This window comes from Coturnix japonica, chromosome 20, assembly GCF_054131305.1.
Source record: "Coturnix japonica strain WE chromosome 20, WE-NBRP24, whole genome shotgun sequence".
In the NCBI taxonomy this organism is placed as follows: domain Eukaryota; kingdom Metazoa; phylum Chordata; class Aves; order Galliformes; family Phasianidae; genus Coturnix; species Coturnix japonica.
Window position 1 is genome coordinate 9,165,056 of NC_140682.1, and position 24,139 is coordinate 9,189,194.

Here is a 24,139-nt window from a genome sequence, read left to right on the forward strand (position 1 = left end):
ACACTAGAGATGTTATTTACATAAGTAAGGTCCAGCTGGCAAGGTGCAAGCCCAGTACAAGTCATTAAAGAACTCCATTGCTATCTTTTCCCTGGAGAGAATACAGACATTCAAGCAATGACACCGTACTTAAGCTGAAGGCTATCATGTACCTGCTCATGGTCAAATGGCAGCAAATGCACAGCTAAGTTACAGGGAAATGTCAGTATGCATTTCCCCAGCAGCACTTCCTGTCCACAATCCACCCAATCCTGTTTTTCTCAACAGGAACAACAAAGTCAGAACTGAGATCACCTGGACTCCTCCTTCTCTATGGCAGGAATTCAGCTAGCATATCAAAAATGAGTTCAGATGCTGGTTGAACACATGGAAGACAGGCTGCTGGGGACATCAGAAAATGGTAGATGGCTGCTTCTACTGCTGCTAGTAACTAGCAAACTCCAGTGTCCCAAACACAGACTAGCAGCTTTTACTACTTACACTGTTCCGACCCTCTAAGGGGAGTCTTCTTCCTCTCAAAAAGTTACCAAAGATTGTAGAAAGACAAAAAGTAGTCAGAGCCACTTTATCAGGCTCTGCTAAGAATCTGAATGGAGTATCACCACCCACTGTATTTCCAAGAATTAAGCTGGTTAATAAATACTTTGTTTTTAAAATATATGTAACTGCTATTTTATGAAAGTTAGCAATTAAAAACTTATATAGGAATGATTAACATCATCTGCTAACAAAACAATATCCAGAAATCCTGCAGAGGAAGAAAATAAGTTCAATTTGCTGTGCCCGTTTCAGTGGCTCCATGAATTTTTTCCAAGTAACTTATCTGATCATGAGCCACTTCATAAGCATTAACATGAGGAGAGTTTTCAACAGCACCTGACAAAAATTCATCACACAATTGTTTCAACAGCTTTTATTCCTATCAAAGGCTATAAAAACAGGTGATCTGATCACCTTGAAAGGGATAAATAAATTAAAACTTGGGAATTGTTTAGAGAACATGAGATCTTTTCCTATTCATTCCTTATCAATAGCAATACAATCACAACATTTTCAGATCTGAAGTTTCATACTAACCTCAGATTCATTTAATGAAGTGAGGCTCCTAGTACATGGACGTGACAAATAATTGTCTTCAGCTTTGCATCTTAATGGAATACTTTCTCTAGTTTTAGTTTTGCTTTGTTGTTTCCTAGGCTGTAAATATTTAAAAGGAGTAAAGATTAGGCTATGCATTAGACCTCCAAAATATCTCGAGTTTTCTAAAGTTACAGTGTAAAACCTCAAGCTCAGATGCCACATGAACACGTAAGCTGAAACACAGCACAGTGTGGGAAGGTAGTAACATCTATTCATTGTGTGATCTTCAGATACACCCTACTGGGTCTCACTAACAGTCTCAGGCAGGATTCTGCCTCCAAAAGAGAGAAAGCGAGACATTATTTAGGGACAAAATCTGTAACGCTGGTCGTTTTGTCATCCATTCCCCCCATACTCTGCACGCTCACAGCTGCTATGTTAGAACACCAAAGGCTAAACCTCTGCCTAATCTTCAGCATCCACATACGAATACATGGAAAACTGCATGGAAAAGTTCCATAATGTACACAGAGAGATGGTGTTCTAGTAAATAAAATATTTTTGAGAAGATGAGAGCTCATGCTTGAGTGGAAGACAAAAAGAACCAACAAGTACTCATCACTGAATATGTAGTTAAAGGACTGTATGCTAAGAAAAATGATTCTAGCTCCAGTATCTCCTAGGAAAACAGAAGAACAAAAAGGGGTTAACAAGATGTTAAGTACTGACTTTCTATAAATATAATCATACCTTTTCATTTACAGAGTCATTCCTTCTACTTTGTCTTTCTTCAAGTAAAGGTATTTCTGGCAAACACTGAGGGCTACTGTGGTTAATGCGTTGTTTTAATTCCTTTATTAAGTCATCTTTGTCAGCCAGTTCTTTTCTTAACTCTTCTATCACAGTTGCATTATCCTAATAAACAGTAAAAACTGCTGAGTTGTGGGATTGGCAAAAGGAATTAACACACACAAGCAGTATTGCAATTACTTAGCAGCATCAGTTTTAGAATTGCAGGCTAGAACACTTAACTATTCAAGAACAGTAACATTTCACGGATTTGTACGGTCACTGTTACAAGTGCAGTAGTCACAGAATTGCCTGGGAAGTTGTAATACAATATATTTTGATTCTTCTATTTTACTTATGTGCTTCAGCCTTCATCTCTCTTAAGATATAATAACCCGAGCTTTTATTTGTTCCCAAATCCTCGGTACAGTGAGAAAGTCGGCAGTTGTAGGGGAAGTTTTGCTATGAGAACATCTTTCTTCTCAGAGAAAGTGAATCCAAACATTCTCAAAAGAGCACAACTCATTTAGTCTTCTGTTTAGCTTCTGAAATTCTATGCTACGGCTTAGATTGGCTATCCTGATTAAAAGCTGGATGTTGAAATAAGAAATGCAACTTCCAGAGATCATCCCCCCTCTGCTTTTTGATGCTTCCCTTAATCTCTCTCCACGTCCCCTTCTGTCTTTTCATGCCATTGTAGATACTACCTCAGAGAAAGCAAAGAAAGTAAGAAACCTGAGACAGAACTACTGTCTGAGTATTGAGCCTAGCTTGGGATCCGGAAATGCTGTGAATTATCAGAAGAAGCTACAGATGTCCAGTATGATTGTAGGATCATAAGCATCAAACTGACATCTGCTTATCTGAACTACTGAAAAAATTGAAATTTTAGTAATTAACAGAAATTCTGTTTCTGAAGAACAAAAATAAAAGCTGGTGCTTTTTTTGGTTAGTTGCACATGATGTCAATACGACAGTGTTCAAGAACAGAAGCACACCCAGAATACAAAGAGCAGGTACAGGAGTTTTACAGAATTTATGGGTAGCTAATCAGGTAGGAGGAAAGGAGAGCTGACCTTGCTTGAATCCTTTAAGGCAGATTGTCTCAGTTCTGCTATTTCTGTCTCTTTTTGTATGGCAATAGAAGCCAAAGTTTTGAGCTGTTCTTCCAAAGCTTCTACTAACTGATCTCTCTCCTCACGCCACTTTTGAATATTATGGTCCCTTTCCTCCAGCTCCTATATTTCATGTTGAAAGAAAAGCATACACAGTAGAAACAAGCAGAATCTTTAAGACAGCCTAGAATTAATAAGTTTTTCATATAGCATAAATAAGGACTCAAGCTGATAAAAAGAGTTTATGGTAAGACATTTCAATTAACATATCGTGATGTCACTCAACAAGATCAGGTTACATGCATGTATTACATATGTATTTACTATGCAGATTATTGTATTTAAAGCAATCTGCCAGTGCTCTGTAGTGACTAATTATTTGAATATCTTTCATGGTCTACCACTAATTTCAGTTGGCCACTTTCATTTTGCTCCAATTTTTTTTTTTTTTTTGACCTTTTTCCTGTTGCTTGGAAAACCTGCATCATTCATTTAATAAAAATTAAGAGCAAGAAAAATACCTGTTTAAGTTGTTGGATAGTATAGTCTTTATAATCCAGCTCATCCTTAAACTGGTTATTAATCCTTTCAAGTTCATCCATCCTGTTCCTGAGGGATTCCTCCACAGAACGCATCGTGGACACCTGTAATGTAAGCACAGCTCACGGTTCATTAAAAGACTTCTGTAATCCAACCTGGCCAAATACTTCTTTGTTAAATAAAGAGGAATTCACAAACAAGTGCTGAGTAGGAAAATGACAGCAAGTGCAAGGTTACCAAGGAAGACATGAATTCATTTTTAAGCTTCAATTTTCCACCCCAAGCACACCCAATAAACTTTCAGACTAAGATCCTGCAAAATGGGTTTTAAAATATCTACTTGTTTAATAATTAAATTTTAACTATTAACATCACTGAAGCTGAAATTGAAGAAAAAAAATATACATGCTTATATTAAAGAGCCTCTGGAAATTAGTCTATTTCTCTTCAAGTAAATAGCATTCTTCTTCCCAGTTATCAGCGTTTTTTCACAAGACTTAGGTTTTAAGCTTCGGAGTTACCACGGATACCAATGGCAAGTCACCAGTAACGTAGAGATAATAACAAGTCCCCTCCAGAGGCAGATTAGCTATTCTCTTCACAAACCTTATTCCAGACTACCAACCAACTTTACTTTCCTCTGTTCATTATCTATGCGAAACCATGTTTTAACTTCTGGTCCCCTCTAGAGCTTCAATGGCAACTTTACCTAAGATTTGCTGCTACCCACACTAGTGTGAAATTTCCAGCTTCATAGTTAAAGTTTGAGAAGTTTTAACAGCAGAAAGCCAAGCATAATCTTACAGAAAAAAATATCTCAGTTGACTACAAACCTCGCTTTGTACTTGCTGAATTTGTTTCTCGGCATCAGAATGTTTGTCTTTTAGATGTGCATACTCTTCTTCTTTCCTCTGCAAATCTTTTTTCAAATTCAGTACAAGGGCAGAACTCTCAGAAAGAATATTTTCTAGCCTTATGTTAAAAATAAAGACACAAAGAACATTACTGTTACACATCTCATGGAAACAGCAATTACAGCTTAATCCATGCCCTGCCTGTTGGTTTCTATTTGTAAATAGACTCTTAAATCTATCTAGACCAGTGACAAGATTTAAACAATTACTTTTGAATTTCAGCTTGCTTCTCATAATCAGATTCTGAAGCAATAAATTATTCAGATGCTATTCTGAGGGATGTACAACAAAACCACCAGCAATCCCCATATTATTCTTTATTTCCTTGCACACTCCTGTTTTCCCTCGGAACTCAAGTAGCATACCAAAGCATCCTAAAGTAGTAGTTTGGCCATTGATAAGCATGCAAATGCATTAAGTCGAAGGGATGTTCCCATTAACTATTTTTAACTCTAGTTCATTCTCAAAGGGCTCTAAGTTAACTCAGTGGTTACTTACGATTCTATACGTTGCACTTTCTCCATTTCACTCTTTTCCTTTTCCCGAAGAGAATGTTTCATCTGCTCCAAGCTGTTTTTCAGCTGCAAAACTTCCTGAATCAGATTTGCTTCTTTGCTACTTAAGTCTTCAAACTTTTTGTCTGCATTTGCAGACTTCTCCTGCAGAGTTGCTGTAACTGTCTCTAGATTAACAATAATAGATCCTTTTTCTTTAAGTAATTCATTGAGTTTTGACACACTGTCTTCCATTGCCTTGGAAGCCTCCAGGAGATACTCAAGCTCTTTTATTTTTACCTCACAGTTGGCAACTTCCTCCTGAAATTGTGCAATCACTCTCTGATCTTCTGCAGTCTTTTCTTCAAACTCCTGAGTTTTCTTTTCTATTTGCTCATGTAACTGATTCACAAGATCATCTTCCTGACTAGTGTGAGTTGTAATCTCACATAGCTTCATTACAAGTTGACGATTATGATTTTCAGCATTATTCAGTCCCGCCTTTAGGTTTTCATTGTCTTGAAGCAGTGCTTTGATGTGCTGACTTTTTTGTGAGGAAACATCAACAATATTTCTGCATACTTCCCAAATCCTTTCAAGACTATAGTTAAAGGAGAGGTCCTGCACAAGATCTGAGATGGAAGAAGTCTGTGACTGAATGCATGCAGAACTAATTTGAGATGTCCCTGGCTCATCTTTTTCAGAGTCTGAGGAATCCTTTACACTGACAAAGTCAGTACCGATGGCATGAAACTCTAAGTGACATTTGTATAATTCATCTAATTTGGTCCGCATTTCTTTTACTTGTGACACTTTACCAATTATATATTCTTTGGCAAATTCTATGTTGTTAGTTAGTTGGGCATTTTTGTTTTCTAGTGTCATATTTATAGATTTCTGTTCATCCAGTTCAGAAGCAATTTCCCGATAGTCAGCTTGACCCTGCAGAATTTGTTCACGGAGGGCATCAGCTGTTTCTTCAGAAAAAGAAAGCTCAATACGCAGGCTTGTTACCTGCTTACTGAAATCTTCTTTTTTATTTTTTTCTCTTCTGCATTGTTCTTCAAGCACAGCTAAATGATGTTCCAAGATTTCAGTTCTTTCCCTCAGTGCTAGTACTTCCTTTCGGTACGCGGAGCACTTTTGTTTCATGTGTTCAATTGTCTTTTGCTCTACAGTGTTCTTTTTCATTCTCTCATTTATAACTACTGTAAAACAAACAAACAAACAAACCAAAAAAAAAGGGGAAAAGGAATGTAGCTCAGATTGATTAAAATAATTATTACATAGCAGTTCACAACACCAAGTAGCAACTTCTAAGTGAAACACTGTCGTAATATGCAAGCCATGCCCTCACATCACATAGTATTTGATACTAGTGAAAGAATTAAAGTCCTCTGAACACGTAATCAGGTGCCTCAGATTTCTATACAGAATTAAGAGCAAAAGGTTTTCAGTCTGGAAGAACACTTTTACCATGGCACTACTCAAACCTTCCACTCCACACCAGTAGAAAATCTAATTAGATTTAAGAAACATGGGAACGAGATAGATAATTCACAGCTATATTCTTTCTATCTTCCGTGCTTCAGCAATCCCTATAAGGCAGCCAGGAATCACTCCATCTACATCTAAATGGTAGATAAACAGTTCTCTAAGAAATTTCATTCAAACTCACAGTCCTCTTACTTTCAAAAGAAAGATAAAACCCTGGACAAGTTGATCACTTAAGTGTTGATATCTGTCTCTCTTATTCAGTTGATCTCTAAACAAAATATGAGGATTCCTACTTCTGTCCACACTTACTCTTTTGCATATAAAATTCACTCATAAAGTTGTACAAATTTGCAGATTCAAGTTTCCATAAATATTCCATTAGCTTGGGGCTGTTTTTTTCTTTAACTGGTGAGCAATTAGCTAAAATCACATGCATTTTCTTTCTATCAAAAGCGACTTCTGCTGTATTTCATCATTGCTTTAGAATCCAGTTATGTCCATTCCATAATATGCATACTTTAAGTATTAAAAAAAATAAATATAAGTCAAGACTTACTAGGGATTGGGTCACCACAACAATATATTCAATGGTGATTCTTGTACAGTCCTTTTATTACTACAATGCAGAATTTTATAGTGCCCACGTGCAGCCTGCATTACATACAGATTCACATGTACTGCATGGAAACAGCCTCTTAACTCATCTAAGGAGTTTTATATACAGCCTTCAACTGATTTAAAAGTCATACTGAAGAAACAGCAGTGGCATATTCCACCCCAAACCAGGTTTTGGGTTTTGACTGCTCACCCAGCAACACTAGTGAGGGGAATATGATTTATAAGTAATCTAAACACTTTATGCTGAAAACAACAAGCAAGTACTAAAGCAAGATAAATAAGACTAGGGAGAAGATGTGTAATGTTCAGTCTAGAAGCTCCTTACACAGGAAGTAGGGAAAAAGCATTATTACAGAGCATAGGAAACAAGACCTAAAAGCTCAGAGAATGGTGTAAATACCCTGAACTTGAAGCTGAGATAACCTAGCATCTCCTAAAACACTTTTGCTCATGCTACTTATATAACTAATTCTACAAAAGAACCAGCACAACATACCTGTGCTCATTGTTCTACTGTGTATATTTAACACAGCTAAAGAATATATATTAAGCAGTTTTTGAAATTGGACGCTATTAATACTCACAAATAGAAGAAAATTTTAACATGATTGAATACTCAGTACTTCTTAACCGAAAACTTCATGCTGACATTGTGACTATCAGCTACCCATTTTAATTCCTATGTGGAGCATTGCTGTCATTAATTTTTAAATGAGAGCTTTGGTCATATGATTAGAACAAACCCACTACTATTTGGAGTATGGAGGAGTCCACATCCCTCCCTCAGTCTCTGGTAAGATGCTTATATGTGATGCCATTCAGTGGTCACAATAGGATTCAATATTTATGCCAAATAAAGGCAGCAGGGACAAATCATCCAAGAACAGCATCTCATCCAAAGAAGGCCTTGACTTTCTCCCTTGCACATATTTTGCAAGAGGAATACAAGAAAGGAAGGGACTACAGCTAAGGTTTAGATTTTCCCTTCTACATTGTATATGCCTTCCGTAATTCTAGGAACACTGATGCTCAGCTGTGCCCAGAAGTGAAGTTAAATGCATCAGAGCTTATCCAAACCATTTTGCTCAAATATTGCCCATGAGCGAGCAATTAGCAGGTCGTCAACAATTTTGATAGTTGCTTCAGGAAAAACAAAACAAACAAACAAAAAAAAGCACTTGAGCAGCTGATGCTACTCAGAAGATCAGCAACAGCAGTTGAAACAATCCTAAAGAAACTGCTTTAAAACTATTATCAAATCTGCAAGTGCATCAACAGATGAGGAAAAAGCAGCAAAAAGGAAAAAAATAGTGCAAAAAACTTTTATTCTTAAGCATTCAAAAATGAACAGCATAGGACCTTCTGAAAAAGGGATATTTACATAACAGTTACTTCTATTTACAGTTTAACACAGTGGCTTTTCTCCTTATACCATAAGGTACGCGCTTCACAGCCTTTTGCTTCCTATCCGGAATAGGAAGCAATTTATTGTTTTGGAAGACACCCTGTTCAACGATGGAAGAAACTGTACCTTTCTTTGGAGGTGGCTCTTCCACAGTAGGCTTATCTTCATCAGTACTGCGCTTTCTTCCCACTTCCAACTCAGTTTTCTCTTGTTTCAGTGCTTTAACTGAAAGCACTGAAAATTGGCTGCTTTCAGTTCCTTTATTAGTGTTCTCTTCTGCCGGTTCTGTTTTAATGGTAGTTAAATGGTAGGTAGTCTTTTCCTGTATTGATATAAGATCAGTTACATTGAAGCTTAACAAAAGGAGCACTTAAGTCTCAGTAATCTTCTGTAGGCAAATATTTACACAAAACCATACAGCTAAAATATTTACCTGGTGACTCTATAGACATCAGTTACAAATCTCAATAGCAGACAGAACAAGTACACCTTCAGATAATGACAAGTGCAATAGTCGATAGAGTATACAAGGGAAAGCAAGAGCCTAGCAGGTTACAAAGTAAAAGACTTGCACACAATCAAGAGTTTACCAGTTTATCAAAGAATTTCCTGTTTCCAAGAAGTCAACAAAATTACAAACATGGTCAAAAAGCAAATGGTCAGCTCTCATACAAGTTCATCACATCACACTTCTGCTAAGCTGCTAAAATCACTTTCATCGTGACAGATATAATCCAACCTTAAAGCTTAGTCAGCTCTGTCACGCATATTTTAGATTGTGTCCTTGACCACAAGTGAAGCTTCCTTACTTACAAGATGACGATTGTTAAGCCATGCTGGCACTGCCAAGGACTGATTATTCATCTTTAGTAGCTTATGAAAAGAAAAGCCTCAGAAGTGTTCAGGCCACACAATCTTACAGATAGAGTTGGAGCCTTGTTCTTGGAAGAAGTAATAGGTGAGAACATGACTACTCATCACAGTCAGCTTTAATACCATGGAAATACTAAGTTGCAGTGATGCAGACAGTCAAAGACTAAGAAGGGTCAAGTTGCTAAGCTTACAAGGTTAGAGATCTGAGTGACAGAATTAACTATAAATGTTTTCAGAGCTACTTCAGGCTACCAAACATCAAAAAATGAACAAAAACCACCAGAAGTGGTATGCACACATACTTAATCAAGCTAGTCTTCACATATTCAGTAGCTTGCAGTACATTAGTCAGGATAAAGTTTTATGGACTGCATAGAACGTGGAGATATCCTGACCATTCATACTCGTACTTCCAGCTCTACTCAACATACTTTTACTGTTGCTCTTCCTCTGATGTAGGAGTGTGAGGCAGGAGTTAGTGGAACACGCTGATATTTTTGTTGTTTGTGTTAACAACAACTACCTTCAGATAAATTTGAATTGTTTACAATTTCAAGCGAGTACCAGCTACATACAGAAAATCAGTTTTCCAAAAATGTGTTGATTACAAGCATAGAATTAGTGTTTTCCTTTTTTTGTATATGGCTACGGAGATGTGTAAAACTCACATAATCTTTTACTTTTTCTTCTAAATGAGATTTTAAGTCTTGTAGCTCTGTAATAATGTCATCTTTCTGCACCTTGATTGAGATTGGAAATAAAAAATAAAAAAAATTCAGTCATCAATTTCTAATGTAGTGTTAAGTAGCTGAATTACACAATGCATTAAAGGCAAATTCAGTTAAGCTAAGCTCGGTAAGAAATCTATTAATTGAGCCTACTGGAATAGCATTTTAAGCTACCACAAGTTGGTATTAATTAATTAATTAATTAAAACAATTTTACACAACATCTTGATAAAGTTACCTCAGTTGCTTCTTTAAGTTGCTCAACAGACTCATCCAATTTAATCATCTGCATTTCAAAGTCTGTAACACACAGAAAAGGTTGTATTACATAAGTAGCCAATAGATAGTTTATTAAGTAATCAATTTTTCCAGATATTCTAATGTTTAGGTAGCTTTTGAACAGATTAATTAATTTGCATGTGGTCTTCACTTATTGGGAGTGATTCAAAAGTTTTCTATATTTCTTGGAATGAAAACATTGCATCAACAAGACATAAAGAAGAGTAGAGATTACAATATAAAAGTAAAAATCAAGATATAGACATTTAACCCCATACTTACAAAAGCGTAAAGCTGCTAGTTGCAGTTTAAAGGAGAGGGGAAAAAAAAAAAAGAAATAACCAAAAACCGTGGAATTGCTGAACCTGAATATACACAAGGAACAAACTATCATTTATCTACAGGCTATGGTTCCAAAGGTAGAACATCTCCTCTAATTCCTACTCAAACTGGTTATTTCTATTTTAGATTAATGAACTATTTCTGTCTTCTACCTTTCACATCGCATAACTCACCTTTGTTCTTCTGCATCAGCTCTTCTTCAGTTTTAAGTAGTTTGGTGTTTTTCTCTGTTAGCTCTTCTTTGGTCTCCATCAGTTCAAAGTTAGTTTTCTCCAGCTGCTTTTCAAACCAGCCAGTATCTTCCTTCGGGTCCTCCAGGGATACAATGGAACTATGTGCTGCCTCAGCTTGCTCTTTAATATCCATGACATCATAATGCACAGAATCAAGAATGCCCTCAGGATCAACACAGGTGTCAGGCACTATGCTATGTTCTCCACCCTGAAACGTAATTTATAATCAGTTAAAACTGGTGAATAGCTGACTACATAATAGCTGTTATTTCTACACATAGTCTGGATAGCCACTATGAACACAGCCATACAAGAAGTTTTTAATTTCAGCTTCAAAACCCACCTCACAAATTCACATACAACATGACAGTGATTCATATGGGGGGAAGATAAGTGGCATTCTAGTAACAGCTAATATATTTTATAGTATTTGATGTTTGGTCACTACTTAAACCAGTTTTCAAGAAATTACAAAAGAGTTATTGCAGACTCCAATCCTGCTTTTAACCTCAAGAGTTTCACTAGGCCAACAATGTACAAGAACTGCCACTTCATGCAGCCATAGATTTCTGCTTTTTTTATGTTTTGAGTTTCCAGTTGCATTCAATGCAACTGATCATCATCTTTTCAGTTCTTTGTCTTGCAGCGCCACATCACCCTCATAGGCTGCTCCCTCTACTTTCACACTTAACCTCTTTCAGATAAGGCCACAATCCAAGGGCACACATCCATCAATTGTGCTTCAAACACAAACTCTCAGCACTTCAAAGTTTTCCATCAAGACTGTAGCACTGATCTGACAGCTTAACTTCTTCAGTGTTATATCATAGCACTCACTCCTACCCATTCCGCTTAACCCCCACTTTCCCACTGAAGCATCTGATGGCCATAACACAGCTTTTCAAACTCTTTACTGCTCCACTTCTTTTGTCAACACTTGAACTGGACAATATTCAAAATTACAACAGCAGCAACATATGGGGTAGCTGGATTTGCTTTCCTACATGGGATCATATTTTGAGAAGAGAGAAAAATTAAGTAAATAGCATAAAATCTCCTCCAGATGTAACAAGTTGCTTCTTGTTAGGTTGAATACTTTTTAGGAATGAGATTCTCAGAAGATGCTTCTGCCCTCACGCCCCAAAGAAACACAAAGACCCCAGTAGAGATTTTTAGAAAACTCTGTAGGAAAATTAAGCTCAACTAAAACACTAAATTAAAAATCCTGACTGCTGTATGGAGACAAACACCCAGATTCACTACAGATACTACACAAATAGATTCATATTCTTAGAAGAACAGAATTTTTTCTTTAAATGCAAATCATAAGTACTGATCAACAAAATAGACTACAACATACTCACTTTTTGTGCAATAGCTGAGAATCTTAGCACATTGAGTGTTTCTTCATAGGTTGAAGCACACTGGCTGATGTTTGCTAACATGTGTATCTTCCCTTTTCCACTCAAGAATCCCTGAAGAAAGTGTGTTAACTTACTTTCACGAAACGGTATGTGCTGCTGCACCCTTTGAAGACAAAAACCACAACAAATCCCATTAGCAGAAGTTAACAGCTTCATTTCAATGTGAGAGCTATCCAAGTGGAAGACAACACATTAATAACTGCACTAGTCTTTAAATCATTTTGAGTTGTGGGTTGTTTTGAATTTAATCTTTTTGCTAGTTTGCAGACAGGTTGTATGATTGTTCCAGCTACTATGCAGCCATTATCTTCTTAGACAACCCACGAGAACATTTAAAACAAAAAGTACATTCAACATCCAGCCTAAGATAGGTCATACAGCCTCACGTTAGCTTAAATTCTCTCTCACCTTTCTCTTTCCCTTACCACATCTGGCAAACTGACCTATCTACTTCTAAGAAAACAGTACCCAACAAAATCAGAGATAACCACTCTCTCAGTATATTGTCTCTAGGAAAGGACAATAGTAAATACTTTGGAAATAAAGAAGCATATACTTATCACAACATCTCTGGTGTTTCCTAAACCAAGGTTAAGTCACTGAATCAAACAGCTGGTGATGTACAGAAAATTAGGAGAGAACTCCTAAAGCGTGACTAAACACACTGTTCTCTAGTGAGGTTACCTGCTGGACTCTTTACAGCTACTGAATTCTGCCAACAGAGCTAAAAGCTTCACATAGCTACGCTCCTGTCACAACACACGTGACCCATAAGTAGCTTTAGTGCAGGAGTGGTAAATGAGTTCTTATTTTAAAGAAAATTACTATCAAAGTCATCACTACATTTCCCCCATATTGTTAAAATTTCAAGTGATCAGGACCAACAAATAAAACAGTTCTGAATAAATCAAAGCACTTTAAGCAGCAGCTAATTTTAAGGAATCCTTCTTCCCTAGAAAGGACAGACAGATAAGAGACTAATCCAGTAGCAAGGCCTATTTTCATCTACTTTTAAGCATAACAGAATTTGAATAGGCTACCAGGCACAGTGTGGCATTTCATGAACACAGAGCTCACCTAATCTTCGGGACAGAAAGACACCTTCAAATGAGAATCAGCAGAGAATTCTGCAATTATATCCAGCTGTGACTGTAAATAAATACTACATTGTTTAAAATACAGAAAGCTCTGTCTGCACTCATTTAGAGCACAACCTCAGACAGAAGTAGCAAGCAGGCTTTCTTCTCTCTGAATTTGGTTAGCTAGATCAGAAAGAATGATGAAGTTGCATCAAGGTTTGGAAAAAAAAAATATATATGTATATATGTAATTATATATATCTATATGTATATATGTAATTATATATATCTATATATAATTTTTCTTTTCCAAATTATATATATATAATATATATATTCTGACCATGTCTCTTGGCTAGGACAAAGCACAGAAATATCCCTGAGGAAAACTGTTACAGCAGAACTAAATGATAAATGCAACTAACTAACAAAGGAGGAAAAGGTCTAACATTTCACACATTTAAAGTGAAAATAGTGAAAACAAATTTTATAATCTGCCCCAGGACTTGTTTGAGAAGGCAAGGCCAGAAAAAAAAAAAACAAAAAAACCACAACGCTAATTTGCTTAAGTCTATGATAACACATTCAGAAATTTAGAACTGGAATGGTTTTATTTGAAAAAACAAACAAACAAACAAAAAACAACAACAAAAAGAAGGGAAGTTTATAGATCACTTTCTTAGATCATTAAATCTTCACACATCTGCAGAAGCCTACAGATAGTTTTCACTCATAACATAGTTTCGTACTCTGCATTTTAAACAATAGTTTAAACATTGTACATGATATCTGAAATCTACAACTAGTTTACAGTTTGTACAAGGACTTACTTTGACTGCTGACTGATCTTGAGTGCACTAATACACTTGCTTAGAGTTAGGAGAGATGCATTGATATTTCCACTCTCTTTCAGTCTGTCACCTTCATTGCACGTCTTGGTATTCCTTTCTGAACCAGCAAGATCACACAGTGATAATCTGAAGGCAGATAAGGAAAATTAAGTTTTCTTGCCTTTGAATGTACATTGATTATTATCATTTCCAACACAACCACTCCTCCTAGAGGAACAATTTCTTGAACCCTTTCATGCTTTTTAATGTTGCTTTTCTAGTGAAGTTGCACACTACTTCCTGCCAAACTCTTTTCCAACACAGCTTCCATTTTTCTGCCATATTCTTCCTTCTGAGGATTTACATTAGTTCAGAAGTTGAGTGAGAAGGATAAAGGAACACTGTGTGGAACAGTGGGCACAAGATATAGAACAGCATTACAACTTGATGGTTTAGTACTGCATAATGACAGGAAATGGGGAACCACCACTCATACAGGAGGCTGTATCAGGGAACCTAGTGTCCATAGCCCAATATCAATACATCAATACTGAAAGTAACTGACAATTTCATCCTAAAAGAAGAAGGGAACTCTGCTCTGAACTTACTCATTGACTCGTGTCACTCGTGGCATTTCAAGGTCTTCAATTCTTAGTACCTTAATTGTAAATATACTGTGGCTAAAAGGAGAAATGAAGCAAGGTCAATAGCCAGAAATACACACATTTTCTAAAATCTGTAACATCTGTTCAAAACACTGCTGGATTTATTCCAGATTCAATTAACAATAATTCTACTAGATGCATTAAACCTTTTAAAGAGACATTCCGTCTTGGTTTATTTTGCTTTTCTTCCCCCTCATGAACCACCATTACTTACATGGAAGAAGGCTTAGTTGTTTTGTTGAGAGTTTTTGATAAAACACTTAGCTTTTGTATGCACTTATCTGCTTGAAGGACTAATCCTTCTAGTTCAAAGCACTAGAATCACAAACTGTCACAAAATATCACATGGAACACTAGATATCAAGCCTTTTTAAAGCCTCTTCCCCGAAAAAAAGCCATAAACAATATTTTCATTCATCCCTCTTCCCCACACTATGTTACACCCAATGTTAGTGAAAGTTTCCCACCTTCAGCTGGAGCAAGTATTTAGCTTTGTGCTTGCAAAACTCCGGTGTTTCTGTCCCAGTTTAAAAAGTCTGAAAGCTTCTTTAGAATCAGAAATCTGAACCCACTGCAAACCTTTCAAAAGAAGGAAAAGTGATTTTTGCAAGCTTCGCTAGCAAAAGAGAAAGTGAACAAGAAATAAGGTATACAAACTAAGAACATTTAGTTAAGACAATAAAATACTTCATTAACTCTGCCTCAAACATACGACAAGCTGATGGCAGATAAGACTAAGATTCTTCCTCCCACAGAAAAGGGCAAGGTATAGTATAGCACAACAGTTTATCCTACCAGTATACTAAAGTATGTTCCATCCAAATTAAGCAAGCAGCCTTAGTACTGAAAGTACAAAAGCTAAGTTCTTAAACTACAGAAGCCGAAAGTTTGTATTCATTGGTGCAGAAGTCAATCTGAGAAGTTTTTTGTTTTAGCTTGTAGTTTTTATTGGGGATGGGTTATCTGGATTTTGTCTGCATTATAACGACTGTATGGCTCTCATTTTCAAGGATGATGAAGGCAGTGGAGTTCACACAGGCTTTATGGGCAAAGTACAGGAATAAGGAGAATACTGTTGAAGATGCAGATACGTACATGTAGCTTGTTGCCTTCACATTCAAGCAGACACTTCTAGAGCTACACTGAACACATTTAAGAGTTTTCTATCTCAGAAGAAACATGTTACACTATTCCATGACAAGCTTGGCAGTTTGCAAAGTATTCTAGTTACCTTTTACGTAAGAATATCCCTTGATGTCTTGAGCAAGGCAAAGTGTCCTTTTTTTTCTGTCATTTGATAAAGGAGCCAGTAAATCATAAAAACATTCATTGTAAATCTCAAAAAATGAAACCCAGAGAACTTCACAAAATCATCTATAGATAATCTGCTAAGTTGGTCTGATCCTTCTGAGAGATTTTCTGCACCTGCAAAGTAGAAAATACTACAAGTCAATGTAGAGACAGTAAAACTAGCTGCATTTAAAAATAAGTAATAGTTAAGCTTACAGCTTAAAACTTTTCCCAGAACATAAACACAGAGAATCCCCACCTCTCATACAAACACCAAGTATCTGGAAGTCAAGACACTTGCCCTACACATTTGCAAAGACACGCCTGCTATAAAGCTTGCTTTTTCACTTCCAAAACCCAATCTAACATCTATAGTTGGGTTAGAAATATTCAGAACTCTTCAGTCTTTACAATATAGAGAACTGAACTAGTAAGGAAACTTCGTTCTGACTTTTTAGGGAAAAAAAAGTATTTAGTGAGTTCTTAAGTGCCCTAAAGGCCTGTCGGAAAACCACTAGGGATCTTATCAGAAATCATACTCTTTTTCTTTGTTTTACTTTCACCTCATAAAACCAGGTTATGATAGATGTCCCAGTAGTCTCCTAGCCATTTTATTCCTTCTGTTTTCTGCCCAGATGTCCTGCCCATTATTCCGTTCTGTTACAAATAAAAGCTAAATAATCCTTTTATTATCAGCATTAGCCAAAAAAGCCAGTCGTTGACCTTACAGAAGCTTTTCTAATTGCTACTGTTTAATATAAAACATACCCTTAGAATCAGCTGGGGATTTGTCATTAGTGCTGTTGTGATGATCTACCTACGAAAGAAAACAGAGACTTTAGGATTTATTATTGATGTACAGCACCAATACACCACTGGTTGCATTTATTTATTTATTTATTTATTTATTTTAAAAGCAGCTGTATTGCTCTACCAGAAAACAATACAGTATAGTTCCAAGGTGCCAACACAAAAATCCTGGCTACACGTTTTGACTGGTTTCACCTTACTACTCATTTCTGACAATTCCTTTACTATAAGATCTGATGCATTTCAGCTTCCTGATTCAGAAAGAAAAAGAACAAATAGGGAGAGAATCCCCAACAGGAAAAGGAGTTATTTAATAAGATGATTTTCAATAGCCCATTTATAATCTGCATTTTACCCTTCATGAATCTTGGACTCCTGAAATATTTTTCTTATTGGGATTTTCTTAATTCAGGACTTCCATATCCTATGGCTTATTAGGTCAACTCTCAGAAAAGGAAGTTAAGGTAGAATACTTGATCACTTAATGTAGATAAGCAGCTTATTATTTCTTAACTCAGGCTATCAAAGTGTTACACAAATGAAGTTATGACTAAATTTTGTAAATATAATATTTTTAAGTAGTTTGGTCATAGAAAATACAGAATAGCTCCCAACATGTAGATCTCATGATGTTCATAGATGTATACTCAGTTCCCAGGCTTCAGGTTGTGTTGCTTTTTTATAGAGCACAAAAGTAGAAAGAAATTCTCATCTACTGAAGAGGAGGAATCTCACCTACCAGATACAGTATGCTTAGAAGTAAAACTTTTAACATAGAAGTTTTCATCTACATGACACTCACCCAGATCTGGCTTTGTATAGTCAGCAAAGCTTGTACCTACTTAGCTTATAAGGTCAAGTATTTTACCTAGGAACACGGGTCTTGAAACTAGAGGAGGCACCTATATCGCACGATCACATCTTAACTCTCTAATGGAGTAGGATGAGATCAGCATATAGCTGTTCACTGCATTTTCTTTCCACATACTCACTAAACCTAGAACAGTTTTACACATCTTTGGTTCATGTAGAAGACAGGTGTTGTTTTTCCCCGAAATATTTAAAGATCATTGGAGCCAGACTTCATACTCAGCTGTGCTCTTGAAATAATTCAGAAGGAATTTTACTGCCACCTGCCTTTCACACTGTGAAGTCCACACTTAACCACCTCATCAGTAAGATCAAGTTAACATACTCCACAACTAAAATACCCCAGTGTGGTGTAGCACGCCACTAATAAGATGCTTCATTCTTTTTCAGCAGGAACAGAAAGACAAATAGAAAACTGTGTGTAAATACAGAACACTCTTTCATTACAGAATGGAAAGGATAACACTGAACTATCACAAGATGCATGTACTCATCATTTCTTTATAAAGTAGATTCCTACCTCTTTTGTCAGACGAAGCAACGAATTTTTAAGAGCAATTTCTTCTCTCACTTTGTCATTAGTCAGTTTTACGTAATCTCTCCACCGAATAGGTTTCAGATCCATTTTTGTGTATAGCCTTCCTCCAACAGTTTTAAACAACATATCCATCATCCTTGGCAAAATACCAACATCATCTTCTGTCCCTGTAAGCAATACACAAAAGAAGGGCCAGGTTACTATTGTAAGCAACATATAAACATAAATGAAGACAAAGATAACTGATTCTAATCTCAAAGTATACACAAAGAGTTTAGAGGTCAGTTACAGTCTGAAGCAATGTTTGCAGTGTTACTAGACTGTTCCCTGAAAAATACTGGCTTTAAGCAACAGCTCACATCCCATTCCTTAGACATTACAGGGCATCACTTTAAAACAGCCAGAATATTCTGCATAAGCTTAGCCTTAAGAAGAAAAAATAACCCACAGCAAACTCCCACATTTAACAGACGTGCAGATTTTCAACTGTTTACCAGGCTCCCTTCCCGCTCTGAAACAACCCTGAAATAACAACCAGAGTGATGTCTCTGCTACAACATTCCCTTCGTCCCACAAACCCTATTTAGAAATATCTACAAGTCTCATAAAAACTGTTAGAGTAACTCAGCTCCTTTCCCATTGCCTTTTCTTGGAGCACACAACTACCTCCACATCTTGCCTACTTCACGCCTTAGTTTTTCCACTGTCACTAAATACCAAGCAAGCTTCAGTGTTTTAAAGTCAGTCATGAACACAAGAGAGGACAATACGCCGAAGAATTTCTATAGTGCTGTATGGAAGGTGCTTAGAAAGATAATTTTTGAACATACTACCCTGTTGATTCTTAATATTTAAGTCCTAAAAAGGTATTACGATGGAAAAGTCTTCAGCTCCACGCATATAAAACTATTGGAAATACATAGTAACAGAACACTAAATAACAGAAATAAGGGGAATTTGTTTCCTGTGAACCCAATCGTTTCATTTGTTATGACAATATTAAACATAAAAAACAACTGCTCCCAGCCAGAAAGGAGATTGATGTATTATTTCTGTACTACTAAAGCTCAGGGAACACAATCTTCTATGCTGCTGTTATTACTAAAATCAGAAATTTGAAAAAAGATTGAAATACCTTGATCAAATGTTTCAGAATGTTTAATTTCTGCCTACAATAAATCAAACAAACTCAGACATACTTTGCCTTCAAATAAAGAACAGCATTTAAGATGCACGCATTTATAGTAGGAACAAAAACCAAAGTTATTGTAGTGTATGCTGTCTTACACACTTGTAAATTTAGTAATATTTGTTATGGAAGAAGACGACTTTTCAAGGCTACTAGTATTCAAAAGAAGGCAACGTACAAGGCCTGTTGAGTAACTAGGTAAGAAGTCATAACATCTCTCTCTTCTAGAAGTAGTTCTCACTTTAAGAAATTAATTCAAGGAAAAAGCATTTCTGCTCATACCTTGGAATGTGTAAGTTTTCCCAGCATTTGTAACGCCATACGTAAAAACAAGGCAATTACATCCTTCTAAGAACTCTTTCACTGGTTGCTTCACAGTACCTTCAAAGAATTCTTCTTGAGTTGCTTCAGGTCCAAACACCTGAATGTTACCAAGAAGCTGGTTAATCTCTTTATTTTGTTTAAGCAATATTTAGGTACTCGTAAGGAGTCAGATACACGTTGATAATTCTAAAGACAGTTAAGAAAAACTTGTTCGCTTTATATGAAGTAACAGAAGACAAGCAACTTTTTCCATAAATAACTTAAAATCATTTAAAGACAATTAATTTACCTGTGAAAAGGTGAACTTCTGTGTTGCCTGTCCTAAAGTTTTATCGCTCATTCTTCCCAATGAGCTCTTAGGGGACTTCAGTATAATGCTTGTTGAGTCCTCAAGTGAAACACATCCCTATTACAAGGAAGCACAAGTAATGCAGGCATGAAAAAAGTTTTAAAAGGTCATCTTACAGGAAAGAAAACATATATACTTTAAGGGTTGTTTTTTTGTTTATGATTAAATAAATGCCTTACCTGTGACCCACTTGCTCTCTCCCGTGCCGTAAAGGGTTTAATACGCAGGCAAACTTGTATGTGTCCCCTAGGCTCCAAACTAGACCTCTAAAATTAAAGAGCTGGAAGTTAGAAATCTGACTAGATCCTCTGTTTGATGATTAGCACATTAAAGCAGCATTATTTTCATCATCCTATTGTAACAGACTCATTTGTTAACACAGGAAGTAATAATATTTTACTGTTTTCACAAGTGCTTTGGACCCTGCTAAACTTCTTAGTCAGAGCCTAGAATTTCAGAACAAGTACTACTGCAACACACTCCTGTACTGCATTCAGGCCAACTATAAACAAAAGTACTCCATTATTGTGCTTCTGAGACAATGTTAGCTTCATCCACTGATACCGGTGCTCCTCATAAAGTATCAAAGCAACACCACACATCTTGGTCTAGTCTATGCGCAGTCTAAAAGCATAGTGAAGATGATTTTCATCTTCTCTGTAAGATTCTAATGCTTCTTATAAAGAAAAGAATTAAGTTTATTTTTTTTTGGAGAAACAAGCTGCCTTTGTGGTCCTGAGGGCCCCTTTTTGTCACCTGTTGGGCACAGCAAGAGAGCTTTTCTTGTACAAATCTATGCCCTGTGTACCTTTCTCGATCCCAAAACCTAGAGTTGTGGTGCAGACACTGGATGCTGACCAGAGCAGTAAAAGAACAGAAGAGGGGAAAAGCAGATACAGGTAAGACACCTAAAAGAAAGAAAAAGAGCAGAAGAGAAGGAAGGATACGGTTAAGAACAAAGGACAGAAGATGGAAAGTGCTATAGAGGATTGGACTGGACATGAGCAGATCAGAGCTACACCAAGGTGTGGCTTCTCCCTGTGTCCCTATCCACCACTGGCAACATCCCCCAATGACAGGGATGCTGCTGCCCCAGCAGCTGATGGGGTTGTGGTCTGGGGTTATGTTCTATGCAGAGCCTCCACAACCTGCTACAGACCCCCAGTTCCCTGACACTTCTTTTTTTTCCAGGTGCCTGCACACAAGGAACAGGTGTTCCCCATGCCCTGCATGCTGGTAATTAGTGTGGGCAATTACTGTGTGGGAATTGGGGGAGGGAAATTCAGGGGTGGGATAGTGAGGATGAATTGGAGGGGGCTGGGAAATTGTTTGGGTGGGACTGTAGAGATCAGGCATGACTGCTAGGATGGGGGATATTTGGTTGGAAATACTGTCATTTCTATTACTCATTGCTTTGTATGATAAGTTATTAAATGCTTTATGTTCCCTCTGCTACATCTTGCTTGCAGTCATTTGTTCAGTGACAAAGGTCCTCAGCTCTACATGCCCCTCCAGGGCAGGATGGAGCACCACAGATGGCAGTGTTCCACAGCTGCCACCAGCAGCCCCAGCTCGTCCCTCCACACCTGAGGTGTGAGTGGCTGTGAGAGGAATGTCTCTGTGGAAGTGCAGCTCATTCCTCCCCTCTGATGGGGGCAGAAGGCATCTGCATTTCCCTCATGGCTCTTATTTCCTGTGTTACTGTGGGAAATGAGCTGAGCCACTGTGGCTCTCTACTATGGCAAGCTCTGCAGCTCTGCCACTGTCTTTATACTCAGCTGTTCCTGTGTGTAATGCTCCACACTTGGACCCTGCAGAGCCCAAAGGCCTCCTTGGCTGCTGTTACTCACCTGGACATTGAGGGTGCTGTGTCTCCAGTCTGTACCTGCTTCCAGGTGGCACTTGCAAGACACTGCGAGTCCACCTGGTTGGAACTGCAGTCAACAAACACAAATGTGAAAGAAATAAGAAAGGATTCTTTCATTTCACAGGCTTTCATCTCCATTGAAAGATGTTCTGCTGTGCAGCACAGCTGGGAGCATTTCATATGTGCAAAAAAGGGGGATAGGCCCTGGCTGTGCCGGGCCCCAAAGCAGCCCCGACTGTGCTGGGTTCCCCTCTCACCTGGGCCCTGCAGTGGCCTCAGCTGTGCCTGGTCCCCCTCTGCTCTGGGCCCTGAGCTGGCCCCAGCTGTGCCTGGTCCTCCTCCATCCTGGGCCCCAAGGCCCTGCCTCTGCCTGCTCCCCCTCTGCTCTGGGCCCTGAGCTGGCCCTAACTGTGCCAGGCCCCCCTCTGGCACAGGCCCTGCCTCAAGCCCCGCCCCCTGTGGGCAGCAGTGCTAGTGCCTGTTGGTTTTGCTCTCTTCCCTCTTCTTTCCCTGTTCTCTTCACAAATGCATTCAGATCCCCCAGGATGACGTGCACTGACACTGCTGCCTTCTTCCTGCACAAATTTTCTGGGCAGCTCAGCTTTTTCTACAGAGCAGCGTGCCTTTGGAAGTGCTTGGAGGATGTAAACTAACAGCAAGAGAACACTGAGCTCTTCTGGGTCTTTCTAGGCATGGCAAAGAGACAGGAGAGTGTGCTCAGCCTTGAGTGGTTGCTTGTATGCAGAAATCCCTGTCACGTTTGTCAACATCTGTGCTGTTTTGCTGTAGGCAGTAGTGTGTGACAAGAAGCCTACAATTACCAATTTAGTGAACGTAATTAATTGTAACAGTTCCCCTTTCTTCTTCCCATGACACTTGGGTTATGGAGTTCTCCTATGCTATGTGCTGGTGTAAATCTCTGAGCCACAGCACTGTTGCGTTTAGCAAAGCTCATGGCAACAGGCTTTGGCCAACCTCAGAGCTACATAGATGATGAGAAGATATCCAATGATAGGAGGGAAAATGAACAAGCTCCAAGGTAAGTGTTGTTTTTTCCTTCTAGTCAGCACGCCATCGCTAAATCTTCCATGCTGTGACTTTTATCTTGATAGTGATGATCCCTTAACCTCACACCTTTAGCACAGCACTTTCTGTGGAGATTCCCACCAGTGACAAAGTATTAGTGCCGCTTTTCTGCCTGTTTCTTTTTTGTCTGTATTTTCCAGAATGTGGGTATTTCTAAATAGGGCTGCATGAAGGGGTGCGTGTGTGATGGAAGAGTGAAGGAAGTCCACTGCAGATTTGTGCTTACTGCAGAAATGGCACCATGCTGTAGCAGCAAAAAGGCAAGTGGTAGGAACTACACTTGAAGAGTGGAAGTTGGTGGTTGGTTGCGCTCAAATCTTCCTCCCAGGAGATGCTCTTCAAGTATTTCTTGTTCCTTTCTGCCAGAAGCTGACACAAGCGGTCTTCCAGCCAAGAGCAGCCTTGCGGAAAGTCTGGGGAGGACTGCAGCCTGTTACGTGGAACCCAAGAGAGGTACAGATGCACAACAGGCATCAGGGTTTAATTCAATGTCTTTCTAGTTAGGCTTTCTGTCCATTCTTTCTTCATACTCCTTTTGCTGCGTGTTGCTTGAGGTCTTCATCCCTGGGATTTACAATTACCTTCCCTGTCCAGATTTGAAATGCAAACCCACCCTTCAGCTCAGATCCTAAGATCCGCTACTGTGAACACGCAAGATGAGATTTCCTAGTATTGTGGCCCATTTTGCTACAGAAATTAGCCTTGGTCACTCTTTAAATCTTTCTGCTTCTCCTTTCTTGATTATAACAGATGTATGCCTGGAGCCAAATGGAAACATCTATGCGAAAGTGGTGCAGGAAGTGCTTTCAGAGAAAGCTCATCTTCAGGCTGGAGGGCTTCCTGTAACAGCAGGTCCCAGCTCTGTCTCCAAGACCCTGGCTGGGTGTAAACACAAGGGTTTGGACAAAGAG

At 38.1% G+C, this 24,139-nt stretch overlaps 2 protein-coding genes across 2 annotated transcripts; both read right to left on the minus strand.

The window, feature by feature from the left end:
• Positions 1 to 1,053: 1,053 nt before the first annotated feature.
• LOC146757621 (uncharacterized) lies at positions 1,054 to 8,765 on the minus strand. Its single transcript, XM_085520716.1, has 7 exons — positions 8,579 to 8,765; positions 4,937 to 6,140; positions 4,358 to 4,496; positions 3,506 to 3,628; positions 2,946 to 3,107; positions 1,831 to 1,995; positions 1,054 to 1,197 (listed from the first exon to the last, which is right to left on the minus strand). The coding sequence occupies exons 2-7, from the start codon at positions 6,121 to 6,123 to the stop codon at positions 1,054 to 1,056; spliced, it is 1,920 nt and encodes a 639-aa protein (XP_085376842.1). The 5' UTR covers positions 6,124 to 6,140; positions 8,579 to 8,765.
• A 2,442-nt stretch (positions 8,766 to 11,207) lies between these two features.
• On the minus strand, positions 11,208 to 20,332 carry LOC146757622 (kinesin-like protein KIF20B; the record flags this gene model as incomplete). Its single annotated transcript, XM_085520699.1, is given in 9 exon segments — positions 11,208 to 12,434; positions 14,241 to 14,387; positions 14,849 to 14,920; positions 15,373 to 15,484; positions 16,137 to 16,274; positions 16,964 to 17,012; positions 18,396 to 18,580; positions 19,885 to 20,023; positions 20,216 to 20,332. Coding segments are annotated over 9 exon segments (1,137 nt in total), but the record flags the coding sequence as incomplete, so codon positions are not given.
• Between the last annotated feature and the right edge of the window lie 3,807 nt (positions 20,333 to 24,139).